This window comes from Dasypus novemcinctus, chromosome 3, assembly GCF_030445035.2.
Source record: "Dasypus novemcinctus isolate mDasNov1 chromosome 3, mDasNov1.1.hap2, whole genome shotgun sequence".
Lineage (NCBI taxonomy): Eukaryota > Metazoa > Chordata > Mammalia > Cingulata > Dasypodidae > Dasypus > Dasypus novemcinctus.
In genome coordinates, this window is record NC_080675.1 from 185198772 (window position 1) to 185216294 (window position 17523).

The 17523-nt window shown below is 39.2% G+C and overlaps 1 protein-coding gene across 12 annotated transcripts in view; it reads right to left on the reverse strand.

Annotated features, from left to right (window-relative positions):
- The window catches only part of TJP1 (tight junction protein 1), a 277704-nt gene that overhangs the window by 15366 nt on the left and 244815 nt on the right, over positions 1-17523 (reverse strand). For 8 of the 12 annotated variants that reach the window (XM_058294843.2, XM_058294842.2, XM_058294841.1 and 5 more), the window contains 9 exons: positions 14852-14934; positions 13887-14097; positions 13513-13613; positions 10013-10348; positions 9447-9686; positions 7947-8804; positions 7718-7815; positions 6134-6364; positions 1434-1609 (listed from right to left, as the gene is read on the reverse strand). In XM_058294843.2, the coding sequence (XP_058150826.1) occupies positions 1434-1609; positions 6134-6364; positions 7718-7815; positions 7947-8804; positions 9447-9686; positions 10013-10348; positions 13513-13613; positions 13887-14097; positions 14852-14934 (2334 nt within the window). The remainder of the gene's footprint in view (positions 1-1433; positions 1610-6133; positions 6365-7717; positions 7816-7946; positions 8805-9446; positions 9687-10012; positions 10349-13512; positions 13614-13886; positions 14098-14851; positions 14935-17523) is intronic. The other 4 variants (XM_058294849.2, XM_058294847.2, XM_071214405.1 and 1 more) reach the window with 1 other exon arrangement.

The window sequence follows — 17523 nt, forward strand, 5'->3', positions numbered from 1 at the left end:
ATAAAAACAAAAACAAAAATCACGGGACTGTATAACATAGTGAACCCTAATGTAACCAAGGGAATATAGTTAATAGTGCTGTTATAAAAATGTTCTTTCATGAATTGTAACAAGTGGAATGTATGGTGTTATTAATAGGGTGGTATACGGGAAATAAGTATTGTATGCATGATTTTTCTGTAACACTAAAGCTTCTCTAATTTAAAAAAAAACTGAAAAAATATACTCAACCTCCCTATAAAGAAAACATGAAATACTACATTATGGTCATTACAGACTGGCAAAACTTTACAAGTTTGATGAAATCAAGTATTAGTGGGGAGGGACACTGAACAACAGGAAATTCTCATCTAGTGCTGCTGGTGGTAGTGCAACTTCAATTCTGTGAAATAATTAAGGGGAAAATAATAATAACTCTACATGAATTCTTTTAGGAAAATTAAGGGAACATGTCCCGACTTTTCTGAAGGTTAGCAAGTAAGCTTCATATCTAAAACAGGTAAAGACATTACAAGAAAATTAGAAACCAAAATTCCTTGTGATCACAGCAGTGTAATATACTGCACTAACAGAATGAAGGAGAAAGACCATATGACGACGTTAATACATGCAGAAAAAGCACATGACAAATGCTTTCAGCAGGAGCTTCCTAAACATGTTAAGGGAAACTACAGAAAACCTACAGCTAACATCATACAGGTAAATAAGTATAAAATCTCTAAAACACACCTGGAACAACAGATACCAAATTTAAGGTAGTGATTACCTCTGGGATAGAGAAAGGGAAGGAGATAGGATTGGGAGGATAAAAAAAAAAAAAAAAAAAAGCCAAAAAACAAACCAAACCAAACCAAAACACCAAGGGAAGCAAACCCAGCAAAGTTCAGTGAGGATTCAGGGAGGCTTTTTATTTTTCTTGACACTTTTTGGTGTCATGAAGTATTTCACAAATAAAAATAAAAAACCTTACTCATGAAGAAACAACAATCATTCTCAGAATAAATTTTCTTCTGGTAGTGGCATTCATTGCCAGAAGTGAGCAGTAAGCACTTCCTTCTTTGATGCAGTTGATCATCGTTTTCCTACATATAATTTCCCTTTGTCCATGCATGAAGATGGAAATCATTAAATATTTAGATTTAGGCATACCAGTATACAAATGACTACTTCCAAAAGATGTGAGACTGAGATAAAATTGAGCTATGTTATTACAATATACTAAAACCTCCTTAGCTTAAAAAGCTTGTCTGATATCAATGGCCAGTCCTAAGTACAGTAGAAGTACTCTTAATAAACCTTATTTCTCAGTCCAAAGGTTTCGGGTATGTAGTTCATAGTTCTTATATGAAAGCTGTTTTGCTTAAAAACTGCAAGAATTTATTTTTTAAGTATTACTGTATTGCAATGATCATGTCAGCTTCTGAACTTCCTACCTTCGCCATGTGCTCCCTTAGAATGGGTGTGGAGGGCAAGAGAAGAGCTGGAGACAGGATGAGAAGGCTGGGTGTACTGGGAGGGCAATGGTGGCGGAGGAGGTGTGGCCTGGACTGGGTCACAGCGTTTCTCACCAAATGATCTCTCCAAACCATCAGCCTCAGCAGGCTTCCCCCTGTTAAAAAGAGCGGAATGCCAACACCTGAAACATGCACTCACATTTACAAAACAAGTTCTCATGCCTTGAAGTATCCCTAAACTTATATATAAAAAAAAAAAATCTAGAGATTTCAACAGTTTTATTTGCAGATGAAGGTAGCTACTCTACCAAAATAGAACGAACAAATTCAACCATCCATCAGCACAAGAAATGTAAGGACAGCACGGAATACTTTAAGAATATTAGTAAACACTGAGAAGATGGCAACCAAAAGGCAGGTGGAATTTTGGGTATATGTATCACATTTAATTGTGTTATTTACCAAAATACGGTAGTAACAGAAAAACAGTAATTTAAAACTAATAGCAGGTTTAAGAAATTCTTGCAAATATTCTGAAAAATATTTATTGGCCCAAATCTTCCTTAGACCCGTTTCTGGTTTTGTGTCTAAGGTATAAAGCCTAGGCTTCTGGCATACTCAGAACACTGCAAAAAAAATAATGTAATAGATCAGAAATTGGCAAGCTTTTTCCAGTTAAGGGCTGGATTAGGAAATATTTTTGGTTATGTGGGCCATGCAGTTTCTGTCACAACAATTCACTTCTGCTGTTACAGCTTGAAAGCAGTCAGACATTACATAAATGAATGTGCTGACTGGATTCCAGTCACAGTAAAAAAAAAAAAACTGGACATCTTTTACTTTAAAATTTGTCCTTGATTTACCAGATCCATTTAAAAAAAAAAAAGATTGCTAGGGTAAGCAGATAGTACTTTATTGTAAAGCGCTCACTTAAGTCAAATTGTGCCATGTAGGTATATTTTTTAAGATTGCCAATTGTGAATATGTAGCTCATAAAATTCACACAAAAGAAATCTTTTAAATAAACCCATAATTGCAACAATGCCACTTAAATCTTACTGCAGAGAGCCAAAGCTTCACCAGCTTTATGTGCACAAACAATAACATACACTCGGAATGCACTGTCATGTTCATGAGACTTATGTTGAAGTCCAGTCTCATAATTAGCTTTAAAGCTGTGCTATTATCTTGCTCTGGGGCCGTTAGGTTAAGCATTTGAAGATGACATTAAAAGGTGAAAGTGCACGTAATGCCAGTGACACAATGAAGGACCCCTTATGCAAAAACCTCACATTAATTACAGTCTTACCACTTGATGTTCCTTTTCAAGTAGTCATAGCTAGGGTAAGGGCCAAGAAATCTAGGTGATGGCAAAGCAAGCGCAATAGAAAAATGAAAGAAAACGGTCAATCTAACTAAGTAAATTTGCAGCAATTGGAACTCAAATGTTTCTGAATATCAACCAAAAAATACACATTCATCATTTCAGCATAATATGAAAATATTACTAATAAGAAATATCATTTTTAATGGTATAAAATCTAACTCATTTAGCCAGGGAGATCACCAGTGAATTAAAATTCAGTAACTTAGTTATGTCTGCTTGCCTCCGAGCAGTCCTAGCATTCCTAGTAAACAGGAGCGTCTGAGCATTTCTCCTCTCCATCTCGCCCACTTCTGCTGCAGGTGCTAACGACAGTAAGCAACGAAATGAACCTATCAAGGAGAAGCAACTAAGGATAACCAGTGAGTTCTGAATTAAATGTGCATCAGCTGTTCCATTAAAGAAGGCTGGGCCACCAAAATTTCCTAAGGGAAGACAATGGGAAAAGATGGGAAGGCTAATGCATACCCAACCCAACAGCTAGACTGATGAACCCACAGGTGGGATTACATGTACTTCTGAAACATGACTATGATTGGCCTGTGTTTCTTTCTAGCAAGATACTAGTCATCTCCAGGCACTGGTGAAGTCCTGTGTGGATGGAGCCTTACTTCTGTGCATGCTTGACTCTTACAGCCTCTCTCATCTAATAGCATCACACAGGCACTAAAACAACCCAACACCAATCCTACGCTTGGTTCGTAAAATGTTAAAAACCACCCCCATTTATCTTGAGACCTGGAAGTCTCATAGTGCCACTCAGTCCTGAGAGGAAGATCCAATGGTGACAGAAAACCCCTAGGTGCCCTGATGGAGTTCAGTCAACCTCTCGCCTGGGACATGTGCATACATACACCTAGAGTGAGAACACAAGCCAACCTGCATTTCCAAACTCATCTTGGAATCTTGGAAACATCTAACTCACTTTGGAGGTGATTGGTTGAGTTATTATCACCTAGCTTTCCCAATTCTAGCCCAGCTTTGGGGGTCTGTAAGGCAAGGTGATGCTTGCTTTTCCTGGACTGTTCATCTTGTGCTTACCAACAAATCTCCCCTCTTTAATTCCCACCATTTTTGAGGTGTGTTTTTTAAGAAGATACAAGCATGTACCAACTATAACTATTTCTGAAGGAAATAAATCCTGGAGGCAGGCTCCCAGTGACAAACAAAAGCCTTTTTGAAATGTGGGAAAGAAAGGGTCCCCTATTTTAAACTGTCGACATTGTATTAATTGGGCAAAGTGAGTGAAACAGCTTCAGAAGGGGAAGACTGAAGTAGAAACAGACTTCCTCTAAAGAGTACCATCTTCTGTGATGCTCGAAGGAAATAGTAACTATGCCAAGTTATACTTTCCTCAGTCCCATAACACTTGGGACTGTAAATAGTAAAATCAAATTGAGTTCTGAGTGAATTCACAAAGTCAGATGCTATCTACTTCTTCCAAAAGACAGTGCTCCTTGTGAAACGTCTAAGCAGCCACCGCTGGGTGACCTGGAAAGGGGTGGCTGAGGCAGCGCACCGGCTCTGTGCTGAGCTTCGGTCACTCCATCATCCTTGAGTTCCGACCGTGCACGAGGTGGGCTCTAGACTGCGAGTTACAAACCTCAAGGAGCAAGTGATTAAGACTTCTTTCTGGAAAACCAAATTAGCACAAATCCAAAGTGGTATGCCATTTCATTCCCTGGCAAAACATTTTGCTTGCTTTTTAGACGTAAATGTCTTCTTTTAAGGTTCTTTAAGCTACATACCTGGACTCCCTTCTGACAGGAATGAGTATGTCTAATGGCTTAAAGTCACACTATGATGAAAGAACACACCCTGCTTCCTTAGGGGGAGCAGAGCCTCCGGCCTTAGTGGCGAGATGACGAGACACTGACGGGGGCACCTCTCCAGCATGTTGCTGGGGACGGTTCACAACAGTAGTGCAAAAAACTGTTTACATTTAACACAATCGCTTCTGCAGCACTTAGTTTGCAACTGTATTTCTCATAAACTGTTTTCTTCTATAGACATAAAGACTGAAAGAAATGACAGTGGGAAAACTCTTCTTCACTTCATGTGATGTCAGGAAAAAACAGTGGTAATTAAAATAGGTTTCCAGTGTTTGTTTTAAAGTATATTCTAAAGGAATTGGCTCAGTAGGAAGTATTAAACAAGGTTATACTCACAAAACCCAAGCATCTCATCCAGTAAAAACCTGGGTGCTTTCTAACACAGACACAAAAGCAAAGTATGACGACAGCTTTCTGGCATTTCAGCTTGGCTAGGCTGAGCTACAGTAACCAGTTACTTAAAAACTGAACTAGATACTGTTGTGAAGGGATTTTTCAGATGTAATTAAAATCTCTAGTCAGTTGACTTAAATGAACTAAAATGGAGGTTGTAATCAGGCAAACCCCTTTAAAAGAGAATTTTGGCCTTGTAAGCTTAGAGACTCCCAAACCGGCCTGGAACTTCCTTCCTGACCATCTTCCCTATGGACTTTCTTTACGTATAAATCAATTCCTTGTAATAAATTCACACCGGCTGTCCTTTCTTGTGGGTTTTGCTGGGGATGAACCCACTCTCGGCACCAAATTCTCTATCAGGCAAGGTTCAACCAGAAGCAGAACCAACAGGAGACACACACCTACAGGGTACAGGGGGCACAAAGAAAACCAAACAGAAAGCCCACAGAAGGGAGGTACACAGAACAGGGACAAGAAAACTGGAGCCCCAAAACCTGTGGTACATTCCCAGCTCTGCCTTCATCATTTCACTTTGCTGGATCTTGGTTTCCTATAAAACTGAATCCAAATTCCCCTTAAATAAGCCAACAGTAAGAAAGACAAGCTCTACTATGCCTTGAAAACATTTCTGACTGACATGAGCTCCAATGTTAAGCAACTTGCTACATTAAAATTAAGAAAAAATGGAGGCATTCGTAAGATTTTAAGGGGGGGGATAAACTCTCAAGAGTATTTCCCTTCATGCAATACTTACTTCATATTCCTATTTTTAGACTTTTAAAAACAACAAAGAAGAGTGCTGATCGTTTACTTTTATATCACAGTCCTTTGATTTTAACATCTTTTGTAATGTAAAAATGTTACATAATCTGATAGATCTAGGTCACATCCCAGAGCTTAAAAGCATGTACAATGTTAAACCACTAAAGCCTACAGAAATCACGTTAACGCTTCACTACTGTCCTTCAAAATATATTAAGCTTCATGTGATTAACTCAACTTTTATGCAGTAAGAATTTATATTTTACATTATTTTTAAAAGATAAATCTGAGGTGAAATAACTTACTTTGAAGAATAACTAGAAAAATTGGTTTGATTCTGAGAATGAACTGGTTTGGCAGGCTCTGAGAGGTGATGGCCAGCAGGAATATGTGCAGGCGGCTTGTTCTCAAAGCTTCTTCGGTCAAAGTATGAGAGCTGCTTTCGATAATATTCTTCATCTTCCTCAGGATCACAATGATTTGAACGAACAATATCTTCAGCTGGCTTGAAATGAGGTTTCTGAGGTTCTGGGATCCTGAAGAGGTAACAAATGGAACGATGTTTTAGATACTAACTTTACAAAGAAAAAAGAATTTATGAACCTTATCTTAATCTTTTCACTGTCAAGATTATTCAAGATCTAAAACAGCAGTGGAACAGAGATCCCAAATCCCATGTGCTTGATAAACTCTCAAACTAATACACTGTTAGATGCTCTCTGTAAATTTTAGAACATTGGCATAAAAAATGGATAAACTTCAATAGGTTTTACATCCAAGGGTTTATAACAGTTATTACAAGTTAATTTTATGAAGAACAGCTAATTTGCAAATGATTCTCGCTAAAGGAGACAACATACAATTTACATTTTCATGAGAAGCACATGTTATACACTACTCAGCTCTTTATTACAAATCCAAATGTATATTCAGCCAATAAAACACATTAGTTAGGCAGAAGAACTGTATTTAAATCCATCCTGTTGCTGATTAGCTGTATGAGGCGGCCATGGTTCAGAGCACAGGCTGAGCAGCCAGTTAGGCCCCTAGTTCTAGGCAGTATTACATGCTGTGGAAGCCCTCTAAGCCTCAGAGTCTACTTTACAATGGAAAACAACAATCTCATCTCACTGCACTGAAGAACTGGCATAATGACAAGTGGTGGATGTTAACCAAATGATTAATTTTTTTTTTAAAAGATTTATTTATTTAATTTCCCCCCCTCCCCTGGTTGTCTGTTCTTGGTGTCTATTTGCTGCGTCTTGTTTCTTTGTCCGCTTCTGTTGTCGTCAGCGGCACGGGAAGTGTGGGCGGCGCCATTCCTGGGCAGGCTGCTCTTTCTTTTCACGCTGGGCGGCTTTCCTCACGGGCGCACTCCTTGCGCATGGGGCTCCCCCACGCGGGGGACACCCTTGCGTGGCACGGCACTCCTTGCACGCATCAGTGCTGCGCATGGCCAGCTCCACACGGGTCAAGGAGGCCCGGGGTTTGAACCGCAGACCTCCCATATGGTAGACAGACGCCCTAACCACCGGGCCAAAGTCCGTTTCCACCAAATGATTAATTTTAACCAGTTTTCTCACTCTCCAAAACTAAGATGTCTGAAAGTACTTTTAAAACTAAAAAATGTATACAAATATCAAAAAGCTTTATTTACTGAAGGTTTAAACATGGGACTTGTGACAAAGTATAATTAAGCTCTGTTTATTTTTAGCACCTGTTTTAATTTGGACAGATGGCAAATTTCATTTAGGGACAAACAAGGTTTTCTCCCTTTTCATACTTCTCTACTAATACAGTAAAAGGCTTTCTTACTGACAAGTGGGTCAAAATCCTGGTCAGTTACATACCCCAAAACTCCTGTGTAAAACAGCACAGAGCTGACCCACCTGTATAGTGTTTTGTCGTGTTCACTGAAATGATTCTGAGGAGTGGGTTTAGGACCAGTGATGGGAGCACCTGGAGGTTTAGACGCTGCTTCTGGAGGCTGTAGGAAAAGGAAACAAACATGTCCAAGAGCAAACAATTACAAAACAGGCTTTGTTGAAGGGAGAAGCATCCTCAACTGCCTTCAGCTGGCATGCCTCTCTGCATCCAAGACAGGAAAGACATAGTTACCTTAAAACTGTCGTTTCCATCTTTCCTGCTCTCTAATGACACGGATCTTTTGTTTTCAAACATTTTAACTCTTGTGAGCACAGACTGTGGTTTCATTGCTGGATCTTCCTCTTCTTCAGTTAGAGCTGGGGGCGGAGGCAGCGGTTTGGTACTTGAAGGCAGCAGTTCCGGCTTGTGCTGAGATGAAGGTCTCAGAGGAGGAACAATGGCAGCACCGTGGAGAGGCTCGTAGTGGCCTGTGGTAGAGGTACATCCTTGGGGCGGTACTTGCTCGTAACTGCGTGCATACTGGTCAAAATACTGCTTGGGCTCGGAAGACTTCGGACCTGAAGGGTAGGGCTGGGCCTCAGGTCTGTATCTGTTAATTGCATCATACCCAGCAGCTGGCTGCTCGTCACGCCGCAGGGTGGAGGTTCTCGGTGGCTGTTCATAGCGAGGCCTACTGTCGTAAGATACAGGGGTTGGCTCTTCAAAACGAGGGAAACACCCTCTTTCTGAGGACTCTTCAGGGTGCTGTCTGGTGTCAAGGTCTCGAGGGTGCTGAGTATCAAAAGGCCGAGGCTGGTAGGGCTGGTCATCACAGTATGACCACTGGTCTTCATAGGCAGGGACGCGGTCTTCGTAGCGCAGGCGATGTTCGTAGCTTCGAGAGGGCTGGTCTGCGCAGCTCGCCGAGTTGTATCTGTATGTGGGCTGCTCAAGGGCCCTGTTGGTTGGTCTCTCCACATACGGGAGCGGAGGTTCATAGCTCAGAGGCAGCTCTTGGTCTGGCCTCTGCCCTGGGTGACCAAAAGCTGGCTGTTTCAAAACATGATTCTGTCTCATCACTTCCTCAGAATATGGATCCTTTCTATATACCTGTTTAAAAAATTCATATTTAAGAACAAATGCTTGTTTTTAATCCCCACCTGTTTTATTAGTAGCATGTGCTACTATTTTTTTTTTAATCAGGACAGACTGGATTAGTGGAGAAAGCTAGTTTAGGTGAAAGCTCAAAGTTTATAATGCAGGTAGGTGCTTTATGTTTTAGCATGTACTAAATGAAGAGTGAGTTAAAGATAATTACTGGATTTGGCAGAAAATTAATGCACTGAGCTATCGACTCCACTTGATTTTGGCACTAAAAATAGAAATCATGAAGAAAATTTAGGGACACCATAATTTATATAAAAATAAAAAATGTTTATGATGGGTCTCAGCTACATAGTAAGGAATTCTGGAAGATACTGAAAACCAAAACTAAAATGCAACTATGAAATAAAAGTATTAAGCACAAATCCCAATTAAAAGGCCCGGTTCTCAAATCATCAGTATACCACTGGAAGCCATGCAAACTACAAAACTGAAATGATTTGTAGTGATTTTAAAGCACTAGAGTATTAGCCCACAGTAAAAAAAAAAAAAAAAAAGGCAAAAGGAACACTTAAAGGGCAAAGCAAAAAGATCATGTGCTAGACTGACGGAGAGCAACAAATTAGAGCAGTGCTGCAGCACAGGTACCTTTGTTGGATCTATGTGCGCCGACAGTGGTGGTTCTTGATCTCTTAGCATTATGTGAGCTGCCTCAGTGCTTGGTGTTCTTAAAGAATCAGCTTGTGGTGAGTAAGAGGTGGAAGGAGCAGGGGTGGGCTCCTCCAGTTTGACATTAGTTAAATTAACATTAGGATTAACAGCAGAGGTTGATGATGCTGGGTTTGTTTCAGGCGAAAGGTAAGGGACTGGAGATGAGGCTTCTGCTTTCTGTGAAGTGTTTAAAATATTTTAAATATAGTGTTTCTGTTTATTGGTAATTTCCCAATTCAATTTATAGTGATTGGCAGGCATACATTTTAAGTGTGCTGAATAACAAAACTATGATCTCATGTTCTAATTTTTTTAAAAAATCCAGTATATTTCTGTGTAAGATGAACACACAAAGTTTAGAATTAAAGCCCTTGGTATTCTCAAATTGAAATTAAAGATTAGTTCTTAATCTGGAGAAAGGACAAAATTCTTTAACTCAATTACCGCATTCTAAATTTAATAATGCACTTCTAACTACAAAACGTTGAATGCTTGCTGCTTACCTGTTGAGAGGCTGTCTTAAATCCAGGGGAGTCTATTCTATGGGCTGGTGGTGAGTAAGGAGGATATGTTTGGTTTTCATGATGCATTCCAGAGGAGTCCTCTCTTACAGGCTCAGAGGACCGTGTAATGGCAGACTCCGGAGGAGTCCCAACCTCATCATTAAGAGTCTCATCTAGTTCTTGATCAGTGTAGGCCCCGCCTTCTGTATCTGTGTCTTCATAGTCAGAAGTGTGTCTACTGTCCGTGCTATACATTGAGTATTCACTACCTGGGGCTGACAGGTAGGACAGACGATCATCATGCAAATCAAGGTCATCACTTGTAGCACCATCCGCCTGGGTCAAATAAAAGTAAATCAAAAATTTTATTCAGTAGTTTCTTTAAGAGATGGCCTTTATTTTACAAGGGAGACTGAAATGGATATTTTTCTTTGGAGAAATCACATCTACTTGCTTCAAATTTTAGTGAGGAAAGGTCAAGAAGATTGTACAGGCACATGCAGACACACAAAGCATCCTGAGATGTGAGTTAGGATGCATGAAATGTAGGCTAGTCAACCAGAACAATGACAGACTCTGGGGCCCAGGCCCAGAAGATAATGAAGGAACACTGGCACCACTCGGTTTATAATACCTAGTCACTTGGCTTCTCAGTCAAAGCAAGGTAAAGAGGGAGAAGGCTACCAAACAAGCTCACAGAAACAAAATCACACTGACACAACAGCACAGAATAACTATTAAAATAAATGAAACAGTTCAAGCTGAATAAGATCTGCTATATACCTTTATATAGCAGTGGGAAAACTTAAAAAAGTCAGTATTAGGCCTGAGAGCTTTCACAAAACACAAAAGAAAAGCGTCACCTAAGTGGTGGCTGCCTCATTAAATTAGGAAGAATTTTTATTTTACTTTTCACAGAAAGTAAGGGATAGAGGAAAATTGCAGTTATGTTTCTCTTTTACAAGTAAGTAAGAATAGAATTAGTTTCTAAGTCTATGTTGACAATCTTCAGAGTAGACTAGAAAGATATGAGAAGTATTTGAGGGAAAGGGAACTCTAAAGTCACAATCAACAAGTTGTCACTGGATATATTAGTCTGAAACTAGTGCTTGAATTAAGTAGCACAGAACAGTCCCTGGAGATCTTGCCTAAACAGTGTGCCCTTTTTAGGCATGAGAGGTGAAGGACTTGGAGCCACAATTCAGAAAATACTTCCCTACATTTCAGCATGGCCTAATGGACAAACCTAAAGCTCTTGTTCTCCAGAAAGATGAACTGCTCTTAAACAGCAGGCTCGGTTCTTGAGAGTCTGCTGCCAGAATGGAGCTCCCCCAGCAGTCCTAGGCACAGCTTTGTAGGAGCCTGACTCTGAGCACTACCTTCCAGATCTGCTGTAGGGTGGGCTGGGCCTCCCTGCCGCTCCAGTTCCCACAGCAACTGCTGGTCTGTGAGAATCCCAGGGCTTTGTCCTTTGTTAGAGCAGAATCTCCTGTACTGAAATCTCAATTGCTTTTAAACTCTGATGGCTACTGTAGAAGAGAAGTCTTCTTGCCATATATTCTCATCTTTATCTTGCCAGGGTTTGAGAAGACTACAGCCCAGTACCTTGCCAGGGAATATTTACAACTTGGGGAAGAAAAACCTGGAAATCACTAATCCATCTAGCTTTTGCAGCTGGTATGAAAAGCAAATGTGAGCAAGAACCATGAACTGCTTTGAACCAGGAAATAGCATATGACTACATGTTAAGAAAGCCTCAGGATGACTATTCTTGGTTTAGGAGGAAACATACAAGACTGCATCAGATCCTGTGAAAAGGAACACTTCCGAGCATCCAATCAGAGTAGCTAGGTCAGAAAGGTCAATGAGGGATGGTGGTTTTAGTTTAAGAATCTATCTATTCTAATAAAATACACTTGAATGGGGGATATAAATTGAGCTAAAATTATAATATTTTTGCTTTAAAAAAATGCATCGATCTCTCTTAGTAACAATCTATTTTTCCTCACATAAAAAACCAGAAGGATTAAACCTTCTTTATAAATCCAAGCAATGAATGAAAGGTAGATACAATAATGTCATGAACAGAAATAACAGAAAATTAAGATTTGCAGATTAAAAAAAAAAAAAAAGACTCTAATATACACAGACCCGTATGTCGCAAATTTTGTGAAAACATTTAATAGACTACTTATACTGATTTCATCAGTACAAGCTATTACCATTCTACCTGATGAAGGATGCTAACAGGATTGTGTTGTTACAGAAGATTAATGTGATGTAATATTAAGACTGCAATTCTTGTTATCAAATGGCACAAGAGTAAAAGTCAGTAATAATTCATGTGTTGCTATAAAGTGGTGCAGAGCTTTCCCACCTCTACTGGTCTAGCAAATGTACCAGCTGACATGTCAGTTATTCAAGTGATGCAAAGAGGCATTGCCAAGGAAAACCACGGTTCTGGCTCATCAGGAGAGGTGAGACCAGCAGACACTATGCTAGCTGTACACGTTCCAACCTCTCTTCTTGCAGAAGCTGTGTGTTTTCTGGACCATGGACATGGCAGTCCTGAGCATGCAGCATGCACTGCCAGAGCAACTAGAGCCATAGCCAGGCAGCAGAAGGGGCCATGCAGGGGCAAAACACAATAAAAACTAAACCAACAAAGAAATCTGAAAGTCAAACAAAAAAGTTACTCCATCTTCCCTAAAAACATACTAATACTGCACTGATCTGAAGAAAAGACACTGAAAAATAAAAGATTTCTTCAACTGTATATTGTTGGTATTAATTCTCTCAACAAAACAGAGACTGTCCCCTCAAGGACCAAGTACACCAAGTAGCTGTCACTTTAAGGCGGGCCATACATATGTATACACAATCAAACAGCAAAGCTAGAACAGATCTATCACTTTGTCCAACATTCCCAGTGTGTTGCAAGCATGTTAACAGGTGTTGTGTGAAAGAAAAAAATTCTCTAGTACAGAATGTGGGGGAAATGCTGGGTTAAACCTGGCAGGTTTTTGGTTTTTTTTTTAAAACCACAGTTTCTCAGCGCCTTTATCTGCAGTGGGCGCAGAGATGCTCCTCAAGAGCCATGGTTTGCAGGATTTTCCATTAGTACTTGCCTCAAGAGGGCCTTGTTTCTCAAAAGGAAGTCCTGGACCTACTGTGCTGAAGACAGCACTCTGGAAGTCATCTGATCCACCTGGGTCTTTACTTTCAGAATAAACTGAAGCCCAGGTTCAAGGTCCTTCTCAGAGATGGGGCAGAGTGAGAACTCAGCCTGCTCCCCGATTCAATTTGAAAATTCTTTAGGAGAGAATCCCACGCAGTGGTAATTTAATAGGTAGGGAAATTTAAGAACCTCTTACTATAAAAATCAACATTCACAACTCCTACGTACAAATGATAAAAATCTAAAAGTTAACTCCAAGGCATCTCTGATTAGTTACCTAATTAACTGAATGGGTCCAAAAAAGTAATAGGAAATCCCTTACCTTTCCCTCAGAAACCCATACCAGCTGGTTTTGTTGTTGTTGAATTGCTTCTTTTAGTGCACCATACCAACCATCATTCATTGAGTTTAAATTAATTGTAGCTGAAAATAAATAAAAAATGCAGTTTTATGGTTAGGTCACTGCCAAAAGTCAGGTGAATTCATTCAACCTTGCTTAGAGATCAATCATCACTACTGAAATTATTTGAAAGATGGTGTTTCACACAAAAACCTTTGAAATTTCTATTTTGGCACTATATATTTTCTTTCACCTGAACAGCAGCTGTTGATACCACAGGAGGCTTTGTATTAGATCTTTGCTTAATTTTGCTGCCCAGACATCTCAAGCTATAAGGAGGCCTTTAATATACTCACTTGTAAACAGATGATGATTATTTTTACGAAGTTTATGAGACCGCTCATATAATTTCCTAGCACTTTTCCGTGATTCTGGACATAACCTCATTCTCATTGTTTTCACACCTTGCTTAGAATCAGGGTTAAGGAAAACGACAATTGGATACCACTGGGCATAATTCAGACGATCAACTGCATTTGGTGTTACATCTAATAAAGCATGTTTGTCCTGGAGACAGAAAGAAAAAAATTTAAACCACCAGGTCACAAGACAGTTAATTCCTTAAAGATCACCATCTTCAGAAAAAGCCATAACCTGTAAAATCATCATAATTCAATAAAATTTCTAGTCAAATTAAAAAAAAAAATTTTTTTAACCAGCTCACTTTTTTTTTTTTTGAGGTACCAGGGCCAGGGATTAAACCCAGACCTGATATGTAGGAAGCCGGTGCTCGACCACTGAGCCATCAGCTCCCCTAAGCTGTTCTTTCATTTGTTTGCTTATTGTTTGTTTTTAAGAGGCACCAGGAACCAAACATGGGACCTCCATGTGGGAAGCAGGTGCTCAACTGCTTGCGCCACATCCACAACCCCAGCTCACTACCTGCAAGCTGACAGTATTACCCATGCTCCATTAGAGTGAAATTAAGTACCATAATTTACTGTTCCTTCCTGACAGATCCTACAGAACTACAGCATATCTATATATCAAAGTACAACCTGAATTTTAATGATATAATACGAACAGTCTGTAACTTATTCCTGAGCATCATGTACTTTTTGTAGTAATGAAAGTTATCTTGTGATGTGTGATAATTATTCCCTTATCATAATGCTTTTCATTTTCAGTAAGAGATTAATTTTCTTATGGTATACATTCTGTATTCACATTAACCAAGTTGCATACCACTCAAAACCACATATCCTCTAAAAACACCACAGACACAGCTTATAATGAAATAAATTAATTTTTAACAACTTACTTGATCTATTATTTGCTTTATTGTATGAAGCCGAATAATGCCAGAGCTACGCTGGTCAGTCCCAGCATCTCGTGGTTCACTTTCTATTAACAAAGTTGGGACAAAAACAAAACATCACATTTCCATAGGTTAGATCAGGGTTTCTCGACTACTGGACGCCAATGACACTCTGGGCTGGACCCTCTGCTGTGGGACTATCCTGTGCACTGAGATGTTCAGCAGCGTCCCTGGCCTCTTCGCAAGGTCCCAGGAGGCACCCGCTCCCCAGTTATGACAACCATGTATGGTCTAAGTCCTCCAGGTGGGGCAGACTCACCCCTGGCTGAGAACACTGAGTAGGAGCAGCACTTCCCGTGAGGGATGTGATTAGGCCTAGGCAAGTGAGGCACTTGTCTCAGGCCCAAAATTTAAAGGATGCCTCAAAAAGCCTCAGAAATTGAGATAGGTAGTATTTTGCTGCAATTAAAAAAAAGAAGTCAAAACCAATGCAAAGAACCTACAGATATATCAAAAATTTAAATAAAGACAGGGTCAGTAAATGAAACTTAATTAAAAATTTTTTAAGATTGTCATCTGGTCAAGAAAAATGGTCAAATATGGCAATTCTCTCTATTAAAAATGAGATAAAGGAGATTTTGAAAGTAGGAGTTTGCTTCCATTAAAGCCAGGAAAGTAAAATTATAATAAAATTCTGTGTTTGTTATAAATAGTTTAAATTTAAAATAATGTCAGTTTTAATACACATACCTTTCATTTTTTCAGTATTTTTCCAATTACGTAAAATGTTCAGGGGAAAAAAAATAGCCATGAAAAAAAAACATAAAACCCTTATATATAGGGAAGCATATTATTTTTTCTGTTTGAGCCTTCAAAATGGGTCAACAAGGCACTGATTGCCAATCTTGTGCGATACCAAGAAAATAACATTTGTATGGCATGTGAGATCAGCCCGGGAGGCTGTGCAGCAGACTCCGCCTCCCACTGCAGGCTGAGGCCCTGCCTACATCCTGCCAGCAGCAGTGCTGAGACAGACCATAGGGCTCTAGGCTAGAGACCTTACTTACACCAGGAAGAGGGGACCTGGGAGAGGGGACAGCTCCCCAGTGGTATATGATACACTGCCCACAGCTAGGGGCAGACTTTAAGGTCTAACTTACAGGATGTTCCCCACTGAAAAGGCACAGCAATGCTTAGGACTCCTGGGCATGGTTCTGGTGTTTCAGATCAGAGAAAAGCAGATATTTGGAAAGAAAAAAAGACAGCGAGGGACAAAGTGAATGCCCACAGAGGAGGAGACTCTTGTGAGACAAAGAGCACAGGCATGGAGGGGAGAATCTGGTGGACACAAAGAGAATGAAGGAAAGGGCTCGACTGGGAGTTTAGCTGGTCAACTCAAACAACTTTCCTTAGACTCAGGATACATTACCAAGTGTCTGGATCACCTGTAACAGCCTGCCTCAAGAGTAAACCCAAGCAAACTGCTCTGTCATTCTTTAAGGGACAGCGCTACATTTGCTTTTCTTAAACCTCAAAGTCCTAAGATTAGTTATGCATGGGATCACCACTGACTTCTTTCAAGGGGGAAAATGTTATCTACATACAATCACTAAAAAAGACATCTTCTGGAAAAACTAACAAATTGAATGTAGAACAGGAATAAACATTTTCTAACTTACTCAAATTTTACTATCATTTATGTACAAGTCTTCTGATAATTAAAAATCAAATATCCTCATTCAACTATACCAGCAAATGAAAAACAACATAAAGTAATTTTCTGAGCTTTTAAATTAGCACTCATGTAGATAAAAATGTTAATGAGGGTTTCATATAGTCACAATAGGAACAAAAGATAATGACACAACCCTTTGGAAAGCTGTAAAACTGAAGAGAGCAGCAGCCAGAAAAAATTTTGTATTCTATGGTTCACTTTTCCCTAATTCAAGTACTTAGTCTAGGAAAATTATCATAAACACAGGAAAATCTTTATTTCTTGAGGACTTAAATTCTCTGGAAAATAGGGCAGAGCATAGAGAAGCAACGAAATATGGACAGATTTCACATCTTTTCTAATATAAATTTGAAACAAATTACATGAACAGAACAAAGGCTAATCAAACTGCAAATCTGACTACAGAATAGGTAAAATGAAGATATGCTCTTATCTATTATGAAGGATAACAGGGTATAAACTTTTCTAAATAGTATAAATAAAATTTTGCAAAAATGTATTTTCAAAGGATAAGAAGAGTGGAAGAAAAATGGAATAAATTTTAGGGTACAGTATATGTGGAAATTCATCTTTTAACTATATTTTAGAAATAGAAGAGATTACTTTTATTTAAAAAATAGTTTTAAGATTTTACATATAATTTAAAGAAAGCCAAAGTGGTCTTAACTAGGTTTCTATATTTAAACTACCACAATACTCAAAACCAATGAAACAATAAAAATAAAGATTCTGCAAGTAAAATCCATTATGCATATAAAGTACTAGAGCCTCAACATTTAAACTTAGTAATAACTTACTAAAAGTGTCTACAGTACTGTCAACATAAATCTTGTGTTGATCTTTTTCATATCTTGAGTATTTCTAATTGTTAGCTTGATGATGAAAAGCATGTGCCTGGAGCCACAAAGGGCTGGGTCTGAATCTAATTCTGTCACTCCTC